The sequence below is a fragment of the Pristiophorus japonicus genome, chromosome 7 (assembly GCF_044704955.1).
Source record: "Pristiophorus japonicus isolate sPriJap1 chromosome 7, sPriJap1.hap1, whole genome shotgun sequence".
Lineage (NCBI taxonomy): Eukaryota > Metazoa > Chordata > Chondrichthyes > Pristiophoridae > Pristiophorus > Pristiophorus japonicus.
Genome location: NC_091983.1, coordinates 205,604,345 through 205,631,019, shown reverse-complemented (window position 1 = coordinate 205,631,019; position 26,675 = coordinate 205,604,345). Strand labels below are relative to the sequence as shown.

Below are 26,675 nucleotides of genomic sequence, written 5' to 3'. Positions count from 1 at the left end.
AGGTAACCAAGAGGGTCGATGAGGGCAGTGCATATGATGTACTGCATATGGATTTTAGCAAAGCTTTTGATAAGGTCCCACATGGCAGACTGGTCACTAAAGTAAAAGCCCATAGAATCCAGGGCAAAGTGGCAAGTTGGATCCAAAATTAGCTCAGAGGCAGGAAGCAAAGGGTAATGGTTGACGGGTGTTTTTGTGACTGGAAGCTATATCCAGTGCGGTTCCGCAGGGCTTAATGCTGGGGCTATTATGTATTGAATAAAGAGTCTGACCAGATGCGGTGAGCGCAAAGTAAAGCGTGACCTTAGTCCTTTTATACAGGTCTCCAGAGTGCCTCTGCAGCCTGTGAGGCCTCCTTATGTATAGGTGCTCCCAAGGGATTGTGGGGGATGTCAGGGGACGAGCCCTCTGGTGGTTAAACAAGGTATTTACAGGTTTACATATATAACAACACTCCCCCCCCTCCCCCCAAAAGTCAATTGTGTAACTATTTACAATGTAAGTCGATCTGGGGCCTTTTAATCCCTGGTTGATCGTCTCGGAGCAAATGCTGGTTTTGGTGAGTCGTTTGTTGGGCCCTCGCTGGCTGCCTGGCGTGGTGAGTCCTGCTGGGCTGCTGCGGGTGATGGGTTCTGCTTTATGGTCAACCGTTGGGTCAGTTGCCACTGGTGTGTTGTGTTGGGGGGGGTCAAAAAAGGTAGAATTTATTGTGGGTTTGCTCAGGGTAGTCCGTGAATCTGAGTTTGGTTTGGTCCAAGTGTTTCTTGTAAGTGAGTCCATTTGAAAGTTTGACCAGAAACACCCTATTCCCCTCTTTGGCCACGACAGTGCCGAGAAGCCACTTGGGACCTTGTCCATAGTTCAACACAAGTACAGGGTCATTAATCTCAATTTCGCATGACACATTTGCGCGATCATGATATGTATTCTTTTTAAGCCGCCTGCTCTCTACCTGTTCATGTAGATCAGGGTGGACTAACGAGAGCCTTGTCTTAAGTGCCTTTTTTCATGAACAGTTCAGCGGGGGAATCCCAGTGAGCAAGTGGGGTCTTGTGTGGTAACTAAGCAGGACTTGGGATAGGCGAGTCTGCAATGAGCCTTCAGTTACCCTCTTAAAGCTCTACTTGATTGTTTGCACTGCTCTCTCTGCCTGACCATTGGATGCTGGTTTAAACAGGGCAGATGTGACATGTTTGATTCCATTACGGGTCATGAACACTTTGAACTCGGCACTGGTGAAGCACGGCCCATTGTCACTCACAAGGACATCAGGCAGGCCGTGCGTGGCAAACATGGCCCGCAGGCTTTCAATAGTTGCAGCGGACGATCTTGCCGACATTATCTCACATTCAATCCATTTGGAGTACGCATCTACAACTACGAAGAACATTTTTCCCAAGAACGGGCCTGTACATGGATCCTAGACCACGGTTTGGAGGATCAAGACCATGAATTTAGTGGCGCCTCCCTAGGTGCATTGCTTAACTGTGACCACGTATTACATTTATGCACGCAGGACTCTGCATCGATACCGGGCCACCACACGTGGGATCTGGCTATCGCTTGCATCATTACAATGCCTGGGTGGGTACTGTGGAGATCACTAATGAAAGTGTCCCTGTCCTTTTTTGGTACCACTACCCGATTACCCCTGTATAGACATTTCATCTTTGCGCCGCTGGTATGGCTTTATTTCTTCCTGCATTTCTAACGGTACACTGGACCAACTCGCGTGGAGCACACAGTTTTTTACTAAGGACAGTAAGGGGTCCTGGCCCGTCCAGGTTCTAATCTGTCGGGCGGTAAAAGGGGATTGCTCACTCTCGAATGCTTCCATTACCATGCCTAAATCTGTGGGCTGTGCCATCTCCATCCCTATGGTGGGCAATGGCAGCCTACTGAGAGCATCGGCACAGTTTTCTGTGTCTGGCCTGTGGTGGATGGCATAGTTGTATGCGGACAACGTGAGCGCAAATCTCTGGATGCAGGCCGATGCATTCGTATTTATCCCCTTACTTTCAGAAAAAAGGGATATCAGTGGCTTATGGTCGGTTTCCAATTCAAATTTGAACCCAAACAGATATTGATGCATTTTCTTTACCCCATAAACACACGCCTTCTTTTTCGATCATGCTGTAGGCCCGCTCAGCCTTAGATAGGCCTCTGGATGCATAAGCAACCGGTTGTAATTTCCTAGATTCATTTGCTTATACCCGACACCATATGACGACGCATCACATGCTAGTACCAAATGCTTACATGGATCATACAACACAAGCAATTTGCTTGAGCATAACAGTTTCCTAGCTTTTACAAAGGCATTTTCTTGGCTTTTACCCCATACCCATTCGTCTCCCTTATGCAGTAAAGCATGCAGTGGTTCTAACAGTGTGCTAAGACCCGATAAGAAGTTACCAAAGTAGTTCAGGAGTCCTAGAAATGACCGCAGCTTCGTCACATTCTGTGGTCTCGGTATGTTCTCGATTGCCTCTGTCTTTGAATTGGTGGGCCTGATGCTGTCTGCTGCGATTCTTCTCCCCAGGAACTCCACTTCAGGCTCCAGGAAAACGCACTTCGAGCGTTTTAACCTGAGCCCCATGCGATTAAGCCGAATAAGAACCTCCTCCGGGTTCTGCAGACGCTGGACGGTATCCAGACCTGTAACCAAGATGTCGTCCTGGAAGACCACGGTGTGCGGGACCGACTTTAATAAGCTTTCCATGTTTCTCTGGAATATCGCCACAGCTGATCGAATCCCAAACGGGCATCTGTTGTAAATGAAAAGACGTTTGTGCGTGTTGATGCAGGTGAGGCCTTTCGATGATTCCTCCAGCTCCTGCGTCATGTAGGCCGAGGTCAAGTCCAGCTTTGTGAATGTTTTTCCTCCCACCAGCGTTGCAAATAGGTCGTCTGCCTTTGGTAGTGGGTATTGATCCTGCAGGGAGAAACGATTGATAGTTACTTTGTAATCACCACAGATTCTGATGGTGCCATCTCCCTTGAGGACTGGAACAATCGGACTGGCCCACTCATTGAATTCGATCGGTGAAATGATGCCCTCTCGTTGCAGCCGGTCCAGCTCGATCTCTACCGTCTCTCTCAACATGTACGGTACCGCTCTCGCCTTGTCGCGTCCCCTTGGAACTGCTTGCTGCCTGGTTCGAACAGCGAGTGGAACTTGTTTAGGGCATGAAGTGTCGTCGACGGACGAGAGTGCTCGGACTTCGTCCCAGTTCCAGCATATTTTCCCCAGCCAGCTCCTGCCGAGCAGCGTAGGGCCATCGCCTGGTACCACCCAGAGTGGTAACTTGTGCACCGCTCCATCGTAGGAGATCTTTACAGTAGCGCTGCCGATTACGGGAATCAGTTCCTTTGTGTACGTTCTCAGTTTAGTGCGAATGGGAGTCAGGACTGGCCTTGAGGCCTTGCTGCACCACAATTTATCGGAGGCTTTTTGCCCATAATGGACTGGCTCGCACCCGTGTCCAGCTCCATTGACACTGGGAGTCCATTTAATTGATCCTTCAGCTTTATTGGGGGACATTTTGTGGTAAGTGTGTGCACCCCATATACCTCTGCCTCCTCAGTCTGAGGCTCTGGTTCATCATGATCCATCGTGGATCTGTCCTCCTCTGCAACATGGTGGTTTTCAGGATTAGCAGGGTTTGCAGCTCCCCTGCAATGTCCCATTGTTCCACAGCCCTTGCAAACGTATCCTTTGAAGCGGCATGAATGGAAACAATAATTACTCCGTAGTGCCAACAAGGTGTTAATGGCCTTGCATTCACCACCCTTGATGGTGGATTCTGTGACATCTGCGGACGTGCAGCTGCAGGCATGTGAGGCCTGCCCTGTACGTTACAATTCAAAAACAACATTACTTTGTTCACAGTACTTACACAGAAATATAGAAACATAGAAAATAGGTGCAGGAGTAGGCCATTCAGCCCTTCTAGCCTGCACCGCCATTCAATGAGTTCATGGCTGAACATGAAACTTCAGAACCCCCTTCCTGCTTTCTCGCCATACCCCTTGATCCCCCAAGTAGTAAGGGCTTCATCTAACTCCCTTTTGAATATATTTAGTGAATTGGCCTCAACAACTTTCTGTGGCAGAGAATTCCACAGGTTCAATACTCTCTGGGTGAAGAAGTTTCTCCTCATCTCGGTCCTAAATGGCTTACCCCTTATCCTTAGACTGTGACCCCTGGTTCTGGACTTCCCCAACATTGGGAACATTCTTCCTGCATCTAACCTGTCTAAACCTGTCAGAATTTTAAACGTTTCTATGAGGTCCCCTCTCATTCTTCTGAACTCCAGTGAATACAAGCCCAGTTGATCCAGTCTTTCTTGATAGGTCAGTCCCACCATCCCGGGAATCAGTCTGGTGAATCTTCGCTGCACTCCCTCAATAGCAAGAATGTCCTTCCTCAAGTTAGGAGACCAAAACTGTACACAATACTCCAGGTGTGGCCTCACCAAGGCCCTGTACAACTGTAGCAACACCTCCCTGCCCCTGTACTCAAATCCCCTTGCTATGAAGGCCAACATGCCATTTGCTTTCTTAACCGCCTGCTGTACCTGCATGCCAACCTTCAATGACTGATGTACCATGACACCCAGGTCTCGTTGCACCTCCCCTTTTCCTAATCTGTCACCATTCAGATAATAGTCTGTCTCTCTGTTTTTACCACCAAAGTGGATAACCTCACATTTATCCACATTATACTTCATCTGCCATGCATTTTCCCACTCACCTAACCTATCCAAGTCGCTCTGCAGCCTCATAGCATCCTCCTCGCAGCTCACACTGCCACCCAACTTAGTGTCATCCGCAAATTTGGAGATACTACATTTAATCCCCTCGTCCAAATCATTAATGTACAATGTAAACAGCTGGGGCCCCAGCACAGAATCTTTGGTACCCCACTTGTCACTGCCTGCCATTCTGAAAAGTACCCATTTACTCCTACTCTTTGCTTCCTGTCTGACAACCAGTTCTCAATCCACGTCAGCACACTACCCCCAATCCCATGTGCTTTAACTTTGCACATTAATCTCTTGTGTGGGACCTTGTCAAAAGCCTTCTGAAAGTCCAAATATACCACATCAACTGGTTCTCCTTTGTCCACTTTACTGGAAACATCCTCAAAAAATTCCAGAAAATTTGTCAAGCATGATTTCCCTTTCACAAATCCATGCTAACTTGGACCTATCATGTCACCATTTTCCAAATGCGCTGCTATGACATCCTTAATAAATTGATTCCATCATTTTACCCACTACTGAGGTCAGGCTGACCGGTCTATAATTCCCTGTTTTCTCTCTCCCTCCTTTTTTAAAAAGTGGGGTTACATTGGCTACCCTCCACTCCATAGGAACTGATCCAGAGTCAATGGAATGTTGGAAAATGACTGTCAATGCATCCGCTATTTCCAAGGCCACCTCCTTAAGTACTCTGGGATGCAGTCCATCAGGCCCTGGGGATTTATCGGCCTTCAATCCCATCAATTTCCCCAACACAATTGCCCGACTAATAAAGATTTCCCTCAGTTCCTCCTCCTTACTAGACCCTCTGACCCCTTTTATATCTGGAAGGTTGTTTGTGTCCTCCTTAGTGAATACCGAACCAAAGTACTTGTTCAATTGGTCTGCCATTTCTTTGTTCCCCGTTATGACTTCCCCTGATTCTGACTGCAGGGGACCTACGTTTGTCTTTACTAACCTTTTTCTCTTTACATACCAATAGAAACTTTTGCAATCCGCCTTAATGTTCCCTGGAAGCTTCTTCTCATACTCCATTTTCCCTGCCCTAATCAAACCCTTCGTCCTCCTCTGCTGAGTTCTAAATTTCTCCCAGTCTCCGGGTTCGCTGCTATTTCTGGCCAATTTGTATGCCACTTCCTTGGCTTTAATACTATCCCTGATTTCCCTAGATAGCCATGGTTGAGCCACCTTCCCTTTTTTATTTTTACGCCAGACAGGAATGTACAATTGTTGTAATACATCCATGCGGTCTCTAAATGTCTGCCATTGCCCATCCACAGTCAACCCCTTAAGTATCATTCGCCAATCTATCCTAGCCAATTCACGCCTCATACCTTCAAAGTTACCCTTCTTTAAGTTCTGGACCATGGTCTCTGAATTAACTGTTTCATTCTCCATCCTAATGCAGAATTCCACCATATTATGGTCACTCTTCCCCAAGGGGCCTCGCACAATGAGATTGCTAATTAATCCTCTCTCATTACACAACACCCAGTCTAAGATGGCCTCCCCCCTAGTTGGTTCCTCGACATATCGGTCTAGAAAACCATCCCTTATGCACTCCAGGAAATCCTCCTCCACCGTATTGCTTCCAGTTTGGCTAGCCCAATCTATGTGCATATTAAAGTCACCCATTCTAACTGCTGCACCTTTATTGCATGCACCCCTAATTTCATGTTTGATGCCCTCCCCAACATCACTACTACTGTTTGGAGGTCTGTACACAACTCCCACTAACGTTTTTTGCCCTTTGGTGTTCTGCAGCTCTACCCATATAGATTCCACATCATCCAAGCTAATGTCTTTCCTAACTATTGCATTAATCTCCTCTTTAACCAGCAATGCTACCCCACCTCCTTTACCTTTTATTCTATCCTTCCTGAATGTTGAATACCCCTGGATGTTGAGTTCCCAGCCCTGATCATCCTGGAGCCACGTCTCCGTAATCCCAATCACATCATATTTGTTAACATCTATTTGCACAGTTAATTCAGCCACCTTATTGCGGATACTCCTTGCATTAAGACACAAAGCCTTCAGGCTTGTTTTTTTAACACCCTTTGTCCTTTTAGAATTTTGCTGTACAGTGGGCCTTTTTGTTCTTTGCCTTGGGTTTCTCTGCCCTCCACTTTTCCTCATCTCCTTTCTGTCTTTTGCTTTTGCCTCCTTTTTGTCTCCCTCTGTCTCCCTGCATTGGTTCCCATCCCCCTGCCATATTAGTTTAACTCCTCCCCAACAGCACTAGCAAACACTCCCCCTAGGACATTGGTTCCGGTCCTGCCCAGGTGCAGACCGTCCGGTTTGTACTGGTCCCACCTCCCCCAGAACCGGTTCCAATGCCCCAGGAATTTGAATCCCTCCCTGCTGCACCACTGCTCTAGCCACGTATTCATCTGCGCTATCCTGCGATTCATACTCTGACTAGCACGTGGCACTGGTAGCAATCCCAAGATTACTACTTTTGAGGTCCTACTTTTTAATTTAGCTCGTAGCTCCTTAAATTAGTTTCGTAGGACCTCATCCCTTTTTTTACCTATGTCGTTGGTACCAATGTGCACCACGACAACTGGCTGTTCTCCCTCCCATTTCAGAATGTCCTGCACCCGCTCCAAGACATCCTTGACCCTTGCACCAGCACATGTGTGCTGAGAGATTTGTTTGATATTGTCACTGGTGGCGATGAACGCCTGGGCTATCGCTATGGCTTTACTCAAGGTTGCGGTCTCTACAGTCAAAAGTTTGCGAAGTATTACTTCATGGCCAAGTACAAAGAAGTCCCTGAGAATGTGCTCCAAGTGTCCTTCAAATTTGCAATGTTCTGCAAGGCATCTTAGCTCGGTGATGTAGCTCACCACTTCGTGGCCTTCAGACCTCTTGTACATGTAGAACAGGTACCTCGCCATCAGGACGCTTTCCTTCGGGTTTAGATGCTCCCGGACCAGCGTGCACAAATCATCATATGACTTCTCTGTGGATTTCGCTGGAGCAAGCAGATTTTTCATGAGGCCATACGTTGGTGCCCCACAAACGGTGAGGAGAATCGCCCTTCGTTTGGCAGCATTCACTTCTCCTTCCAGCTCGTTGGCCACGAAGTATTGGTCGAGTCATTCCACGAAGGTTTCCCAATCATCTCCCTCTGAAAATTTCTCCAGGATGCCCACTGTTCACTGCAGTGGGATTTGTCATCTGTATCTCGTCGCCAGTTATTATGTATTGAATAAAGAGTCTTACCAGATGCTGTGAGCTCAAAGTAAAGTGTGACCTTAGTCCTTTATTACAGGTCTTCAGAGTGCCTCTCCAGCCTGTGAGGCCTCCTTATGTACAGGTGCTCCCAAGGGATTGTGGGATTCCTTGGGATTCCAGGGGATGAGCCCTCTGGTGGTTAAACAAGATATTTACAGGTTTACATATATAACAGAGTCCTTTGCTTTTTGTGGTATATTTCAATCATTTGGACTTAAATGTTGAGGGTATGATTAAGAAGTCTGCAGATGACACTAAAATAGGCAGTGTGTTGATAATGAAGAAGGAAGCTGCGGACTGCAGGAAGAAATCAATGTACTGGTCAGGTGGGCAGAACAATGACAAATGGAATTCAATCCAGATAAGTGTGAGGTAATGCATTTGGGGAGGTCTAACAAGGCAAGGGAATACACATTAAATGGTACGACACTGAAAAGTGTAGAGGAACAAAGGGACCTTGGAGTGCAGGTCCACAGATCCCTGAAAGTAGCAGGCCAGGTAGATAAGGTGATTAAGAAGGCATATGGAATACTTGCCTTTATTAGTCGAGGCATGGAATACAAGAGCAAGGACGTTATGCTTGAACTGTATAAAACACTGGTTAGGCCGCAGCTGAAGTACTGTGTGCACTTCTGGTCACCACATTACAGGAAAGATGCGATTGCACTGGAAAGGGTGCAGAGGAGATTTGCAAGAATGTTGCCTGGACTGGAGAATTTTGGCTATGAGGAAAGATTGGAGATGCTGGGCTTGTTTTCTTTGGAACAGAGGAGGCTGAGGGGAGACCTGATTGAGATGTCGAAAATTATGAAGGGCCTGGATACAGTGCATCGGAAGGACCTGTTTCCCTTGGCAGAGGAGTCAACAACCAGGGTGGGGGGGGGGCGTATAGAGGAGATACAAGGGGAAACTTCTTTACCCAGAGGGTGGTGGGGGTCCGGAACTCACTGCCTGAAAGGGTGGTAGAGGCAGAAAGCCTGACCACATTTAAAAAAATACTTGGATGTGCACTTAAAGTGCCATAAACTACAGGGCTACAGACCAAGAGCCGGAACATGGGATTAGGCTGGATAGCTCATGGTCGGCCGGCTCGGACACGATGGGCCGAAATGGCCTCCTTCCGTGCTGTAAATTTCTATGATTCTATGGTCTGTGGAGAGAAACAGAGTTAAAGTTTCAGGTCGATGACCTTTCGTTAGAAGGGTCTGTCAAAGGGTCATCAACCTGAAACGTTAACTCAGTTTCTCTCCAAAGATGCTGCCTGACCCGCTGAGATTTCCAGCATTTTATATTTCAGATTCCAATATTTTGCTTTTGTGTAAATATGAGGTGTTATATTTTGGTAAGAAAAATAGGGAGGTCACATATTACTTGGAAAATACAAATCTAAATGAGGCAGAAAAAAGAAAGACTTGGATTTATATAGTGCTTTCATGACCATCGGACTTCTCAAAGTGCTTTACAGCCAATGAAGTACTTTTGGGGTGTAGTCACTGTTGTAATGTGGGAAACGCGGCAGCTAGCTTGCACACAGCAAACTCCCACAACAGCAATGTGATAATGACCAGAAAATCTTTTTTTTGTTATGTTGATTGAGGGATAAATATTGGCCAGGGGATAACTCCACTGCTCTTCTAAATAGTGTCATGGAATCGATTACATCCACCTGAGAGGGCAGAGAGGGCCTCAGTTTAATGTCTCATCTGAAAGGCAGCCCTCCCTCAGCACTGCATTAGAGTGTCAGCCTAGATTTATGTGCTCAAGTTCCTGGAGTGGGACTTGAACTGTCAACATTTTGACTCAGAAGCAAGTGTGCTGCACACTGAGCCACAGCTGACACTGTGACATAGAAGAGAAAGGGATCTCGGAGTACAAATACACAAATCACCAAAAGTGGCGACACTTGTTAACAAGGCCATTAAAAAAAAGCAAACCAAGCACCAGGATTTATTTCTAGAGGGATAGAATTAAAAAGTAGTGAAGTTATGCTAAATTTTTATCGAATCTTGGCTAGACCATACTTGGAGTACTGCGTACAATTCTGGTCGCCATATTATAAAAAGGATATAGAGGCACTGGAGAGGGTGCAAAAAAGATTTACAAGGATGAAACCAAAAATGCAAAGGTACACCATTCAGGAAAGGATGAACAGGCTGGGGGGCTGAAATTGCCCTCTGTCCCAAATGGGGCGCACTTACCGTTTAATTATTTTTTTCTCTGCCCCGATCGATGAGGTGGAGACTTGAGTGATATTCAGCTCTTTAATTGTTCCGGGCGACTGCAGGGCAGAAGTGTATCACTGATGACGTCAGCGCGACGCGGATATGCTGCGCCACGTTGATCTGTCACAAAGGCCCTTCCCTTCGGTTAAAGGGGATGACCGCTGCGAGCACTGCCTACTGGTGGCCCGGCCAAACCCATGGCTGTCATTATCAGGCCGACTTTGAAGTCGGCCGGCAATTAAAATAAAATAGCTGCCGCGGCAGTGCGCCCTCTCCTTTAAGGGCGGACACGCCACCCAGCCACAAGAAGCTTCCCGTCGGTGAAAGCTGTTGGGGGCGTCGACCGACGGCCGATCTGCTCCCATGGGGCAATTTCCCGTGGGCGGAAAGGGGGTCGCCGCCAGTCGGTAAGGGGTCGGCGCGTCCCGATGGAGCGGGAAGTTGGCTGGGGCGGTCCCGTACACCCCTCCAAAAATAAAGGAGGGCAATTTAGCAAATGTCGGCTCCTCCGTTCCGACCGAGCAGTGATTGCTTTCCGCACCGTTGCCAGTAACGGTTCTTAAAAAAGGGCCAATTTCTGCCGCTGGGTCTCTTTTCTCTTGAAAAGCGAAGGCTGAGGGGTGACCTAATGGAAATCTTTAAAATTATGAAAGGTTTTGATAGAATGGATACAGAGAGAGTGTTTCCACTTGTGGGAAGAGCAAAACTAGAAGCCATCAATATAAGATAGTCACCAAGAAATCAATAGGGAATTCAGAAGAAGCTTCTTTACCCAGAGAGTGGTGAGAATGTGAAACTTTCCAACATAGGGAGTAATTGAAACAAATAGTATAGATGCATTTAAGGGGCGGTTAGATAAATATATGAGAGAGAAGGAAAAAGAGTTATAGTGAAAGAATTAGATGAGGAAAGACTAGAGGAGGCTCAAGTGGAGCATAAACACCGGCATGGACTGGTTGGGCTGAACGGCCTGTTTCTGTGCTGTATATCCCATGTAATCCTATGACTCTAATTCAGAAAAGTAATTAATTGAGATGTCCTGAGAAATGTGACAAGGCGTTATTTTATTTCCTGCCTTCAAAAGTTTCTTCAAATCACTTCTCTTTGACTGTGTATTTGCTGTACCACACCCTAACCCTCTCCATTTTCATTTTCTCCCTCTTGTTTGCCGTCCACTATTATTTTCTCTTTAAGGTAAATCTGGTTGAGATGTTTATCTGCCTGAGAGAGGAATGCAAGCTGTTGTATTTGGAGATACTACCTAAATGAGAATAAGTAAGATTACACCTACATTGATTGAGTTATCAATTATACTTTTCTAATCATCATTCAACAAACAACATCAAAGTAACATAAAAAGATTGGAAGTGGGGCTCTCATTACTTGAACCCACAAGGTAGTCTTGACCAGTGTCCCAGGCAAGTGTACATATTGTTCTAGTTAAACTAAGACACCTGACTCCAGTAACTTCCATAAGAAAAAAATCCTGATTTTCTCATTTTGCTACAGAAAAACAAACCTCTTCTTTCTTAAAAGGTAACTCAACAAAATATTTTCTTCCCCAATTAAATAATGTTTTTAAATGTGGTATCACACAAAATTGTGTGGTATTCTTTATTTTAATTGCTTTTGCAATGGCATTGCATATTGCCATGTAGTGTCAGGAACATAAGTTTGCGCCCATAGCTCTCGACAACAAATTCCTATTCTCAGCCATACTTTTGTTGGAGAGCAAGAGGCACTGAGGAGAGGCATATCACAGGGAGGTATCTCTCGGCAACCAAGTGAATTCCAGCACTGCTTGAGGTCTTCGAGCAGGTCACCATCCCGTGTAAAACCCTAGTTAAACCACATCTGGAGTACTATGTTCAGTTCTGGGCACCGCACCTCAGGAAGGATATACTGGCCTTGGAGGGGTGCAACGCAGGTGCACCAGAATTATGCCTGCGGTAAAATAGTTATATTATGAGGACGAGCTGCATAGGTTAGGCTTGCATTCCCTTGAGTATAGATGATTAAAGGGTGATTTAATTGGGGTGTTTAAGATGCTGGAACCAAGGTGGTTAAATGGAGTTGAGATACAGATCAGGCATAATCTAATTCAGTGGCAGAACAGGCTCGAGAGGCTGAATGTCCTACTTATCTACCCATTCTTATGTTTTCAGTTGAGCTATAGGGCATTTTATGGGGATGCAAACATCAGAAATATTACAGGTCAGATTATGCAAAAAAGTCAATGTTTATATTGAAGAGATAGACTATACTAATGTGAAATAATGTGGCTAAAGTAAATGTTTGTCTCTTAGAGGCCGAGACCGGGTAATTAGTAATGGGGAACATGGAGATGGCAGAAACTCTGAACAGATATTTTGTATCAGTTTTTACAAACTTTACTATTTACTATTTACAATCTATATTAACAACTTGGAAGAAGGGACTGAGTGTAATATAGCCAACTTTGCTGACGATACAAAGATGGGAGGAAAAGCAATATGTGAGAAGGCCACAAAAAATCTACAAAAGGACATAGACAGGCTAAGTGAGTAGGCAAAAATTTGGCAGATGGAGTATAATGTTGGAAAGTGTGAGGTCATGCACTTTGGCAGAAAAAAATCAAAGAGCAAGTTATTATTTGAATGGAGAAAGATTGCAAAGTGCTGCAGTACAGCGGGACCTGGGGGTACTTGTGCATGAAACACAAAATGACAGTATGCAGGTACAGCAAGTGATCAGGAAGGCCAATGGAATCTTGGCCTTTATTGCAAAGGGGATGGAGTATAAAAGCAGGGAAGTCTTGCTACAGCTATACAGGATATTGGTGAGGCCAGACCTGGAATACTGCGTGCAGTTTTGGTTTCCATATTTACGGAAGGATATACTTGTTTTGGAGGCAGTTCAGAGAAGGTTCACTAGGTTGATTCCAGAGATGAAGAGGTTGAGATGACGAAAGGTTGAGTAGGTTGGGCCTCTACTCATTGGAATTCAGAAGAATGAGAGGTGATCTTATCAAAATGTGTAAGATTATGAGGGGGCTTGACAAGGTGGATGCAGAGAGGATGTTTCCACTGATAGGGGAGACTAGAAATAGAGGGCATGATCTTAGAATAAGGGGCTGCCCATTTAAAACTGAGATGAGGAGAAATTTCTTCTCTTAGAGGGTTGTAAATCTGTGGAATTCGCTTCCTCAGAGAGCTGTGGAAGCTGGGACATTGAATAAATTTAAGACAGAAATAGACAGTTTCTTAAATAATAAGGGAATAAGAGGTTATGGGGAGCAAGCAGGGAAGTGGGATCAGATCAGCCATTATCTTATTGAATATCGGAGCATGCTCGAGGGGCCGTATGGCCTACTCCTGCTCCTTTTTTCTTATGTTCTTATGCTCTTATAATGGAGTATAATGTGGGAAAATATGAGGTTATCCACTTTGGTAGGAAAAATAAAAGGCAAATTATTATTTAAATGGGGAGAGATTACAAAGTGCTGTGGTACAGAGGGATCTGGGGGTCCTTGTACATGAAACACAAAAAGTTAGCTTGCAGGTACAGCAAATAATTAGAATGTTGGCCTTTATTACAAAGGGAATGGAGTATAAAAGCAGAGAAGTCTTGCTACAACTGTACAGGGCATTGGTAAGACCAGGAGTACTGCGTACAATTTTAGTCTCCTTATTTAAGGAAGGATATATTCGCATTGGAGGCAGTTCAGAGAAGGTTCATGAGGTTGATTCCTGAGATGAAGGGGTTGTCATATGAACAAAAAGGTTGAGCAAGTTGGGCCTATACTCATTGGAGTTTAGAAGAATGAGAGGTGATATTATTGAAATGTATAAAATTCTGAGGGGGCTTGACAGGGTAGATGCAGAGAGGATGTTTCCCCTAGTGGGGGAATCTAGAACTAGGGGGCATAGTTTCAGAATAAGGTATTGCCCATTTAAAAGGGAAGCGAGGAGGAATTTCTTCTCTCAGAGTCGTGAATCTTTAGAATTCTCTACCTCAGAGAGCTGTTGCGACTTGGTCACTGAATGTATTTAAGGTGGAGATAGACAGATTCTTGAACGATAAGGGAGTCAAGGGTTATGGGGAGCGGGCAGGGAAGTGGAGTTGAGGCCAGGATCAGATCAGCCATGATCTTATTGAATGGTGGAGCAGGCTCGAGGTGCCAAATGACCTACTCCTGCTCCTATTTCATATGTTCTTATGTTCTATTATTAATATATGCTCATTCTTACCTCTTCACAACAGCGTTTGCTCACAGCTGCCCTATAACTGATTTTTGCCCAAAGCTGGTCTCTCTGCTTCAAGAAATCTGGAAATAATCTCTTCCATTTCTTTCCAAGAGCCCATGGAAAGATCTCATACTTGTATTCTTCTTCATCCTCTTCCATGGTATTAGCTAAATATCTAACAAACAGGGGTAGAAACATTTTCAACTTTCAGTGTATGCACTTTTCATCGCCTTTTCCCCCTTCTTTCAGTTAAGTTTTTGCCTCCTATCATACCCTTTCTCCATCACTGGAACTGCAGGACGAGACAGGCTATGCTGTAAACTTCTCCATAGCCAAAATTAATTCCATGACTTGATTGGCTGACAGAAGGGTGTTTATGCATGGACCACAATGAGTCCTGCCAACTTCCCCAGCACCCATCTTCTCAACCTTGGGAAAATGGACAAATCACCCAAATGAGGACAGGGAAACATGACTGGGATCTCCATCTCACCAGTGTTTGATGTAATTCCAGCCCTTTTACAGCTACCATGCTGCCAAGAGTTATTTTAACACCTATATTTATTAAAAATATATGAAGAAATGTATGATGCAATAGCAGCATTGTTGCACATAAAATATAAAACAAGTCTGAACTAATCCCGATTATCAGATTTACTTAATGATTTTCCTCGAACCAGGTTTTGTTCTGGTTAGAAAGCCACGAGTGTTTCCAGCAGAGACTCTGGGTAATCAATTGTGTTCATAACAGTAAAAATACTTACTTGAAACTCTTCTTTAAAAAAAGTTCAACCTCACAGTGATAATTTTACTGTTTTTATTTTGCAGTCTTCCTTGCACTGTAAGCTCAATTATACTCGGTGCAAGGAGACATCTACAAAATAGTGTTGGAGGCTTTTCATTGCTCCAACTATGCTGCTGAATGCTTCTATTCTTATTCTGCTTTCCTTGTCACTTTGGGGCCATTTACTCACCCCTGGTCTTTCGAATGTCGTTTCACATGCCAAGATGACCTTTGCATAACATAACCCCCATTACAGGAGAGGTGACAATATGTTTAATTCCTGATCAACTTTAGAGAGAATAGTGCTTTGAAACAATAAGTAGGGCATTACACTATCTAATTGTTCACTTTCTATATGCAATGCCTCATTTCACTTTGGCGTCTTTCCATTGGCAGCACGGCTGAGAATTTTGGAAACTCGGGATATGTAAGAACATGAGCATGAGACATGTGTTCTACCACTCCACTGTACACTGTATTGGGTCTGCAGCTTGCTGAGCTATATAATATGTCTACTTATCTGTCGAATAACTCCACGAGGCCTAGTACTGTGCTTGAACTGCTGTGACCTTAGTCTCTTTATTGTCACTCCAGAATGTGCAGCAACGTGGTGGCCAGCCTTTTATACAGCTCCTGCCTGGGCCTTCCACAGTTGCATCCTCTAGTGGTACCAGCATAGTATATACAGAGTATACATATATGACACTATAGTGGTTGATTTATTAAATAAAAATATTCAATGCATGCCGGGGGCCCCAGACAACTAAATCCAAGTCTGCATGTGGGGAGTAAAAATCGACCCATAGTATTCCTGAGAGTGAATGATGAATGTGACTGGGGAGTGAGAGGAGTATCATTATAAATATAAATTGGATAAACAAGCAACCCTTTGTATATAAATAATTTATGCTGTCAAAATGATCTCTCATAATGTCAAAAGGTCATGCTTTACATTGATTAAAAACATCAAAACAAACAAATTTGTATTTACCTTCAAAGCACTAAATGCTTTCCCTATTTGTATTGGTAGTACTTTTCCATTACTGGATAGGGAGAGTCAGGACTTACAAACAGCAAGTTCTAGCTTGCTCTGTGAATGCCCAGTTTTGCTGTCAATCAAAACATTTCTGAGAGTTGTGGACACAAACACACACTAGAAGCTGCACTCAGCTAGTCATTGAGACTCTAGCTGGCAGCAATAGCTCCGGGAAGCCCCAAGATCTCAAGTTTCAAGCCTCTCAGAGAGGTACAACAGAAAACATTGTTAGACACAGTTTAAATGCATAAAATGCTGTTATACAAGAAAAACATAATTTTCTTGCAAATGTTGTAATTTTTATGTCTTAATTCTATTAAAAACATTATTTTCAGTATTATTTCTCACTTTAGGGGCAAACCAAGATGACAGCTGAATTGATTTGTTGGTTTTAATTTTTTATTGGTAGCTATTGCTGACTTCTTACATATGTGCTTATATATAAATAGCCTTTCATTGGAAGTTCATATATCTTTTTGATTAATAGATTCCTTATGTGTTTAGTTGTGACTGGTTGCAGATTTATGAATATGAAATTTAAGCCAATCAGATAAAAGTGTGACACAGAAAGTTTTATTATTTACAGGTGTGATGCTTGAATTTCAATGGGCAAAATACATGCTGGAGGCAAGACTATGAGCTCAATTTTCCCTAGTATTTGCTCTGTTTATTTTGGAGTAGGCTGCTTTTTCTTGCCTAACTTAAAAATCCCCAGTTTCCCCAATCAATTTGCACCAGTGTAAATTACTTTGTTGCTTTTTTTTTATGTAAGTATTTTTTTGCTGGCATCAGGGGCCACAGAGCAACTGCAAGGCAATGGAGAGGCTGGAGGGGTGGAGGGAGCGAGCGAACTGGTTGGCATCAGGGGCCACAGAGCGACAGCAAGACAACGGAGATGCTAGGAGGGGGCGCGGGGGCGTGGTGGGAGGAGGGAGCAAGCGAACAGGCCGGCATCGGGGGCCACAGAAGGGCAGCAAGGCAACGGAGAGGCTGGGAGCGGCGGGGGGGGGGGGGGGGGGAGTGGGGGGAGGGTACACAATGCAAGGACAAATATCAATTATTAAATAAGTAAATAATACCTTCCTCTTGTGAACTTAAGCCCTTCTAATCCTCTGGTGTGGGGTTAATGGCTGATTGCCAACTTGCAGCGCTACTGCGCATGAGCGGCCATTTCAGAGACATCAGGAATGTCACTTTTTTCCACTGCGCATGTGCAGAAAGTCTGGCACCTTTTTCCAATGCAGAAAGCAGGCTCCACCCCCAGAGGCGACTGGCCACGTTGCGCGGCTGCAGACTAGAGGCCAAACATCGGGAAAGTACGAAGATTTTTTCCTGGCGCATCTATTCACATAATGAAGTGGGGCAAATCGGGCAAGTACGCCAGAAAACGGGCTTGGGGAAAATTGAGCCCCATATATCGCGCAGAATGTTTTTTATGCTAGAAGTAAACAATGGTAACAATTTTGTGATGCTATATGTTATGTATGTAACAACTTGTAATCAGCATTCTACCGCCACCAGAGGGCACATCTGTTGGAGTCCCAAGGGATCCCAGCATTCCTTGGGAGCACTGCATATAAGCAGGCCTCCCATGCTGTGCAGGCACTCTGGAGTCAGAATAAAGAGACTAAGGTATCACTTACTCAAGTCTACAGTACTCAGTCACATTGCTTTGTTTGAGACATAACAACTGGCGACGAGTAATAGATAAGAACAATCACGCAAAAATGCAGGGAACTGTTGGTATCCTGGAGAAATTCTCAGAAATTGGTAAGCCTTCGTGGAGCGACTCGACCAATACTTTGTGGCCAACGAGCTGGAAGGGAATGAGAATGCTGCCAAACGAAGAGTGTTCCTCCTCATCTGCGGGGCAATCTTCTTGCTCCAGTGAAACCAACAACCAAATCATATGAAGAACTGTGTGTCATGTATTCAATTATCTTTGTAACCCATGTATAAGCTGACCTAAGTTGTACACTTTGAGAACATTGACCACAAGGGAGTGAACTTGTGGGAGACACTCCTTACCTCGACTTTCAGGTATAAAAGGGGAAGCTCCACCCACCTTCATCACTTGAAGTCTTGGTAATAAAGGTAACTGGTCACAGAGTGACTTTCTCTCAAGTATGGGCCTCGTGTGCATTTATACTGTATAGTAAGGATATATCATTGGCGACGAGAAACTGGGATTTAAACAACGCGAGCATGGCCACTAACAGCACAGAAGAGAGGTACTGTGTTGGTGATGATTGGGACGACTTTATTGAGAGACTACAGCAAAGTTTTGTCACTAAGGAATGGTTGGGACAGGATTCGGCCGACAAACGCAGTGCTTATCTCCTGACGGTTTGTGGATCCAGAACGTACTCCCTGATGAAGGACCTTCTAGTGCCAGAGAAGCCAGCGGACAAGACGTTCGAAGAGCTCAGTAAGTTGATCGGGGAACACCTTAAACCGGCGAGCAGCATGCACATGGCGAGACACCGGTTTTACACGCACCGGCAGCGAGAAGGGCAAAGCGTTCCTGACTTCGTGGCAGATCTCCGGTGACTGGCGAGCCTATGTAAGTTCACAGATGCATGCAGAACGGAGATGCTACGAGACTTTTTTATTAAGGGCATCGGGCACGCTAGGGTTTTCAGGAAACTGATTGAGACCAAAGACTTCAACTTGGAAGCGGCGGCTCTGATAGCCCAGACATTTATATCAGGGGAGGAAGAGACCAGAATGATGTATGACAAAAATCTTGGCTCAAATGCGGCAAACGATCAGGGACACAGTTTTCTAGGCAGACAAGGGCAATCGGACATGCCCCATCATGTAGTCGAACCCAAAGGGGGAATTCAACAGAGACAATGGCTAGCTGAACGGCGATTCATGCCATCGCAATGGACAATGCGGCCAGTAATGGGGCCATCAACACCTGTTAATGGTGCGCTTAAGGACAGTTACAGAGACAGTCAGAGACGATCGACTGGTAATGGACCTTTTGTTTCCAACAACGGGGCCTCCAGCTCATCATGGAGGTGTGGAGGCAAACACCCAGCCAGAGCTTGCAGGTATCAGCAATATACCTGCAGAAACTGCAATGTCAGCGGTCACTTGGCGCGTATGTGCAGGAAGCCTGCAGCCAGGTTGATGTACGAGGAGGACAGGCCCGCTGTAAGCCCTACAAGGCCAAATGAATACTGGGGAAATCACCGGAAGCTGAAGTTCAGCGAGTTCACATGGAGCACATATACAGTTCATATACCAGGACACCACCAATAATGATGAAAGTGCTCCTCAATGGCATCCCAGTATTAATGGAGCTAGACACAGGGGCCAGCCAGTCCCTGATGAGAATCAAACAGTTCAAAAGGTTGTGGGTGTCCAAGGCCAGGGAGGCCAAAATTATTGCCGATTGACTCACAACTCCGGACATATTCAAAGGAGATCATTCCGGTGCTAGGTAGTGCCACGGTAGTCGTGACCCACAAAGATAGAGGAGTTGGCTTGCTGTCATGAACTGGAAATGGGGTGATATCAATGCAATTTCTTCTGTGGAGCGAGTAACATGCTCACAGGTCCTGGACAAATTTGACTCATTATTTCAACCCGGCATCGGCACTTTCATGGGGGCCAAGGTAGTGATTCACATAAACCCGGATGCCAGGCCAATACACCACAAGGCCAGAGCAGTGCCGTACATGATGCGGGAAAAGATAGAAGGCGAATTGGACCACCTGCTGAGGGAAGGCATCATCTCGCCAGTCGAATTCAGCGAGCCCAATCGTGCCGGTGCTCAAGGCGGAGGGGTCGATCAGGATATGTAGCGATTACAAAGCAACCATCAATCGGGTGTCACTCCAAGAGCAGTACCCGCTACCGAGAGCGGAGGATCCTTTGCGACGCTATCCGGTGCCCAACTTTTTTCAAAATTGGACCTGACCTCAGCTTATATGACCCAGGAGCTGGTGAGTGAGTCGAAGAAACATAGAAACATAGAAACATAGAAAATAGGTGCAGGAGTAGGCCATTCAGCCCTTCTAGCCTGCACCGCCATTCAATGAGTTCATGGCTGAACATGCAACTTCAGTACCCCATTCCTGCTTTCTCGCCATACCCCTTGATTCCCCTAGTAGTAAGGACTTCATCTAACTCCTTTTTGAATATATTCAGTGAATTGGCCTCAACAACTTTCTGTGATAGAGAATTCCACAGGTTCACCACTCTCTGGGTGAAGAAATTCCTCCTCATCTCGGTCCTAAATGGCTTCCCCCTTATCCTTAGACTGTGTCCCCTGGTTCTGGACTTCCCCAACATTGGGAACATTCTTCCTGCATCTAACCTGTCTAACCCCGTCAGAATTTTAAACGTTTCTATGAGGTCCCCTCTCATTCTTCTGAACTCCAGTGAATACAAGCCCAGTTGATCCAATCTTTCTTGATAGGTCAGTCCCGCCATCCCGGGAATCAGTCTGGTGAACCTTCGCTGCACTCCCTCAATAGCAAGAATGTCCTTCCTCAGGTTAGGAGACCAAAACTGTACACAATACTCCAGGTGTGGCCTCACCAAGGCCCTGTACAATTGTAGCAACACCTCCCTGCCCCTGTACTCAAATCCCCTCGCTATGAAGGCCAACATGCCATTTGCTTTCTTAACCGCCTGCTGTACCTGCATGCCAACCTTCAATGACTGATGTACCATGACACCCAGGTCTCTTTGCACCTCCCCTTTTCCTAATCTGTCACCATTCAGATAATAGTCTGTCTCTCTGTTTTTACCACCAAAGTGGATAACCTCACATTTATCCACATTATACTTCATCTGCCATGCATTTTCCCACTCACCTAACCTATCCAAGTCGCTCTGCAGCCTCATAGCATCCTCCTCGCAGCTCACACTGCCACCCAACTTAGTGTCATCCGCAAATTTGGAGATACTACATTTAATCCCCTCGTCTAAATCATGAATGTACAGTGTAAACAGCCCCAGCACAGAACCTTGCGGTACCCCACTAGTCACTACCTGCCATTCTGAAAAGTCCCCATTTACTCCTACTCTTTGCTTCCTGTCTGACAACCAGTTCTCAATCCATGTCAGCACACTACCCCCAATCCCATGTGCTTTAACTTTGCACATTAATCTCTTGTGTGGGACCTTGTCGAAAGCCTTCTGAAAGTCCAAATATACCACATCAACTGGTTCTCCCTTGTCCACTCTACTGGAAACATCCTCAAAAAATTCCAGAAGATTTGTCAAGCATGATTTCCCTTTCACAAATCCATGCTGACTTCGACCTATCATATTACCTCTTTCCAAATGCACTGCTATGACATCCTTAATAATTGATTCCATCATTTTACCCACTACCGATGTTAGGCTGACCGGTCTATAATTCCCTGTTTTCTCTCTCCCTCCTTTTTTAAAAAGTGGGGTTACATTGGCTACCCTCCACTCCATAGGAACTGATCCAGAGTCAATGGAATGTTGGAAAATGACTGTCAATGCATCCACTATTTCCAAGGCCACCTCCTTAAGTACTCTGGGATGCAGTCCATCAGGCCCTGGGGATTTATCGGCCTTCAATCCCATCAATTTCCCCAACACAATTTCCTGACTAATAAGGATTTCCCTCAGTTCCTCCTCCTTACTAGACCCTCAGACACCTTTTATATCCGGAAGGTTGTTTGTGTCCTCCTCAGTGAATACCGAACCAAAGTACTTGTTCAATTGGTCCGCCATTTCTTTGTTCCCCGTTATGACTTCCCCTGATTCTGACTGCAGGGGACCTACGTTTGTCTTTACTAACCTTTTTCTCTTTACATATCTATAGAAACTTTTGCAATCCGTCTTAATGTTCCCTGCAAGCTTCTTCTCGTACTCCATTTTTCCTGCCCTAATCAAACCCTTTGTCCTCCTCTGCTGAGTTCTAAATTTCTCCCAGTCCCTGGGTTCGCTGCTATTTCTGGCCAATTTGTATGCCACTTCCTTGGCTTTAATGCTATCCCTGATTTCCCTTGATAGCCACGGTTGAGCCACCTTCCCTTTTTTATTTTTACGCCAGACAGGAATGTACAATTGTTGTAGTTCATCCATGCGGTCTCTAAATGTCTGCCATTGCCCATCCACAGTCAACCCCTTCAGTATCATTCGCCAATCTATCCTAGCCAATTCATGCCTCATACCTTCAAAGTTATCCTTCTTTAAGTTCTGGACCATGGTCTCTGAATTAACTGTTTCATTCTCCATCCTAATGCAGAATTCCACCATATTATGGTCACTCTTCCCCAAGGGGCCTCGCACAACGAGATTGCTAATTAATCCTCTCTCATTACACAACACCCAGTCTAAGATGGCCTCCCCCCTAGTTGGTTCCTCGACATCTTGGTCTAAAAAACCATCCCTTATGCACTCCAGGAAATCCTCCTCCACCGTATTGCTTCCAGTTTGGTTAACCCAATCTATGTGCATATTAAAGTCACTCATTCTAACTGCTGCACCTTTATTGCATGCACCCCTAATTTCACGTTTGATGCCCTCCCCAACATCACTACTACTGTTTGGAGGTCTGTACACAACTCCCACTAACGTTTTTTGCCCTTTGGTATTCTGCAGCTCTACCCATATAGATTCCACATCATCCAAGCTAATGTCCTTCCGAACTATTGCCTTAATTTGCTCCTTAACCAGCAATGCTACCCCACCTGACCACCATCATGACACACAAGGGGTTGTTTGAGTATAACGGATGTCCGTTCGGGATTCGTTCGGCCGCCGCGATCTTTCAGCAAAATATGGAAAGCCTCCGCAAGTCAATTCCAAGGAAGGTGGTTTTTCAAGACTACATCCTCATCATGGGTCACGATACTGAAGAACACCTCCACAACCTGGAGGAGGTGCTATGCAGACTGGACTGGGTAGAGCTGCGAATGGATTGAGTGTGCCATTTTAAATTCAAGCACATCCTCTGCCACGGTAGAAAGTCTACGGGCAATGTTCACCGCCCATGGTCTAGTAAAGACATATCACTGTGTACGCTGGTTCGGGAGCACTTCAATCTGAAGGAGAGCGTTCTGATGGCAAGGTATCGATTTTATACATGTCAACGATCTGAAAGCCAGGAAGTGGCGAGCTACGTCGCTGAACTAAGCCGCCTTGCAGGACATTGCGAATTCGATGGATTCCTGGAGCAAATGCTAAGAGACTTCTTTGTGCTTGGCATTGGCCATGAGGTTATCCTTTGCAAATTATTGACTGTTGAAACAGCGAACCTGAGCAAACCCATAACGATAGCCCAGGCAGTTATGTCCACCAGCGATAACACCAAACACATTTCGCAGCATAAAAATGCATCGGCAAGTACTGTACAAAAGTTACGTTATTTACAGGCAGGAATGCATATGGCAGAACGTACACGCCTGCAGCTACACGACCTCAGATGACTGAGAGTCCGCCATCAAGTGTGAATGCGAGGCAATAAACACCTTGTTGGCACTGCGGAGGTGATCATCGAGCCCATCAATGCCTCTTCGCGTGCAAAGGCTGTAGAACAATGGGACACCTCTAGCGAATGTGCAGGTGAGCTGCAAACCCTGCAAACCACCACGTCGCAGAGGAAGACCGATCCATGGTGGATCAAACTGAACTAGAGACTCGAACTGAGGAGGCAGAAGTGTACGGGGTACACACCTTCACCACAAAATGTCCACCGATCATGTTAAAAGTTGAACTGAATGGAATTCCAGTATCCATGGAACTGGACACGGGTGCGAATCAGTCTATCATGAGCAAAAAGGTCTTCGAGAGGCTGTGGTGCAACAAGGCACAAAAGCCCAAGCTGAGCCCTATTCATACCAAGCTGAGAACTTACACTAAAGAGCTGATCCCTGTAATTGGCAGTGCAGCTGTAAAAGTCTCCTATGATGGAGTGGTGCACAAACTACCACTATGGGTTGTACCAGAAGATGGCCTCACACTGTTCAGCAGAAGCTAGCTGGAAAAATTCGCTGGAACTGGGACATTGAGCGCTTTTGTCCGTAGACGACGCCTCATGTGCCCAGGTTTTGAGCAAGTTCCCTTCGTTGTTTAAGCCAGGCATTGGAAATTTCTCTGGGGCGAAGGTGCAGATCCACTTGCTTCCCAGTACACGACCCATCCACCAAAAGGCACGTGCGGTGCCATACACGATGCGAGAGAAAGTGGAGATCGAGCTGGACAGGCTGCAACGAGAGGGCATCATCGTGCTGGTTGAGTTCAACGAGTGGGCTAGTCCGATTGTTCTGGTTCTCAAGGGCGATGCCATGGTCAGAATTTGTGAGGACCATAAAGTAACGATTAACCGTTTTTCACTGCAGGACCAGTAACTGGTACCCAAGGCAGACGACCTATTTGTGACGCTGGCAGGAGGGATGACATTCACCAAGTTGGACCTGACCTCTGCCTACATGATGCAGGAGCTGGCGGAATCTTCGAAAGGCCTCACCTGCATCAACACGCACAAAGATCTATTCATCTACAATAGATGCCCATTTGGGATTCAATTGGCTGTGGCTATTTTTCAAAGGAACATGGAGAATCTGCTAAAGTCGGTTCCGTGCACCGTGGTTTTCCAGGACGACATATTGATCACAGGTCAGGACACCATCGAACACTTGCAGAGCCTGGAAGGGGTTCTAAGTCGGCTAGATTGTGTGGGACTCAGGTTGGAACGCTCGAAGTGTGTTTTCCTGGCACCAGAGGTCGAGTTCTTAGGGAAAAGAATCATGGCAGACGGCATCAGACCCATCGACGCCAAGACGGAGGTCACCAAGAACGTGCCGAGACCACAGAACGTGATGGAGCTGCGGTTGTTCCTGGGACTCCTCAATTATTTTGGTAATTTCCTACCCAGATTAAGCACCTTGCTAGAACCTCTATGTGTTGCTACGCAAGGGAGATGACTGGGTATGGGGGAAATCACAAGAGACTGTTTTTGAGAAAGCCAGAAATCTGTTTTGTTCCAACAAACTGATTGTTCTGTATGACCCATGTAAATGTTTAGTGCTAGCTTGCAATGCATCTTCGGACGGGGTCGGATATGTGTTACAACAAACAAACAAATCGGGAATATTGTAACCGGTCGCTTATGCGTCCAGGAGTTTGTCCAAGGCCGAAAGGGCCTACAGCATGATTGGAAAAGCTCTGGCATACGTTTACGGGTGAAAAAAATGCATCAGGATCTGTTTGGGCTTAAATTCAAGTTAGAAACTGACCATAAGCCGCTCATATCGTTATTCTCAGATAGCAAAGTTATCAATACCAATGCCTCTGCTCGCATCCAAAGATGGGCACTCATGCTGTCTGCATATAACTCTGTAATTCGCCACAGGCCAGGCACAGAGAACTGCGCTGATGCTCTCAGTCGGCTACCATTGCCCACCACCGGGGTGGAAATGGCACAACCTGCAGACTTGCTCTTGGTGATGGATGTATTTGAAAACGAAAAGCCGCCCATTACAGCACGCCAGATCCGGACCTGGACCAGCCAGGATCCTTTACTGTCCTTGGTAAAAAAAACTGTGTCATCCATGGGAGCTGGTCCAGCGTCCCAGTGGAGATGCATGAAGAGATCAAGCCGTTCCAGACGAAATGTCCATACAGGTGGACTGTCATGTGGCGTAATCGTGTGGTTTTGCCTAAGAAAGGCAGGGAAACATTCATACACGACCTACATAGTACCCATCCAGGCATAGTAATGATAAAAGCTGTAAAGTCCTGTCCCCTCAGTACAGATTCACACGAGGCATATAGTGAAGTCAAGGTCACTCTGGACCTGCACCTTTATTTCACAGCTCTGGAATGCTGCACTTGTCTGAGACCTGTCCTTATATACCTGTCTCTTGCAAGTGCACCCCTGGTGGCAAGGTATGCTGATGGTTACAGGTCATATCTTATTACACTCATGTATAGCATGTTAGGATACAGTTATATATAATAATGTAAGATACATGACATCACCCTCCCCCAAGGTCTTATTGTCTTTATAGATTCAGTCTCTCAGGTAGTCTACGTTCTCGCGTGGAGCGTCTGAGTTGTGGTTCAGTTGTTTGCCTTGGTGTCTGTTTTTCTTTGGGTGTGGTTGGTGGTATCTCGCTTGGGCTGTCTGTTTCGATTGGTGTGATTGTTGTTGACTCGCCTGGGCTGTCTGTTGGGATTGCCCTTTCCTCAGGTTGGTCCCTCTGTCTGTCCACCAGGTGTGGTACGAGTTCCACATTGTAGTCTGCCTCTGGTTCCGCAGTGTTGTTGGTAAATCTGCTTTTGACTTGGTCTACATGCCTCCGGCAGGTTTTGCCATTGTCCATTTGTACTACTAGTAGCCTGTTTCCTTCCTTGCCCGTTACAGTCCCTGCAAGCCATTTGGGACCCCTGCCATAG

The 26,675-nt window shown here is 45.7% G+C and overlaps 1 protein-coding gene across 1 annotated transcript in view; it reads right to left on the bottom strand.

The window, feature by feature from the left end:
• spdya (speedy/RINGO cell cycle regulator family member A) overlaps positions 1-26,675 on the bottom strand; it is a 109,501-nt gene that overhangs the window by 15,113 nt on the left and 67,713 nt on the right. The window contains exon 5 of the mRNA XM_070884556.1: positions 14,461-14,632. Coding sequence (XP_070740657.1) covers positions 14,461-14,632 — 172 coding nt within the window. The remainder of the gene's footprint in view (positions 1-14,460; positions 14,633-26,675) is intronic.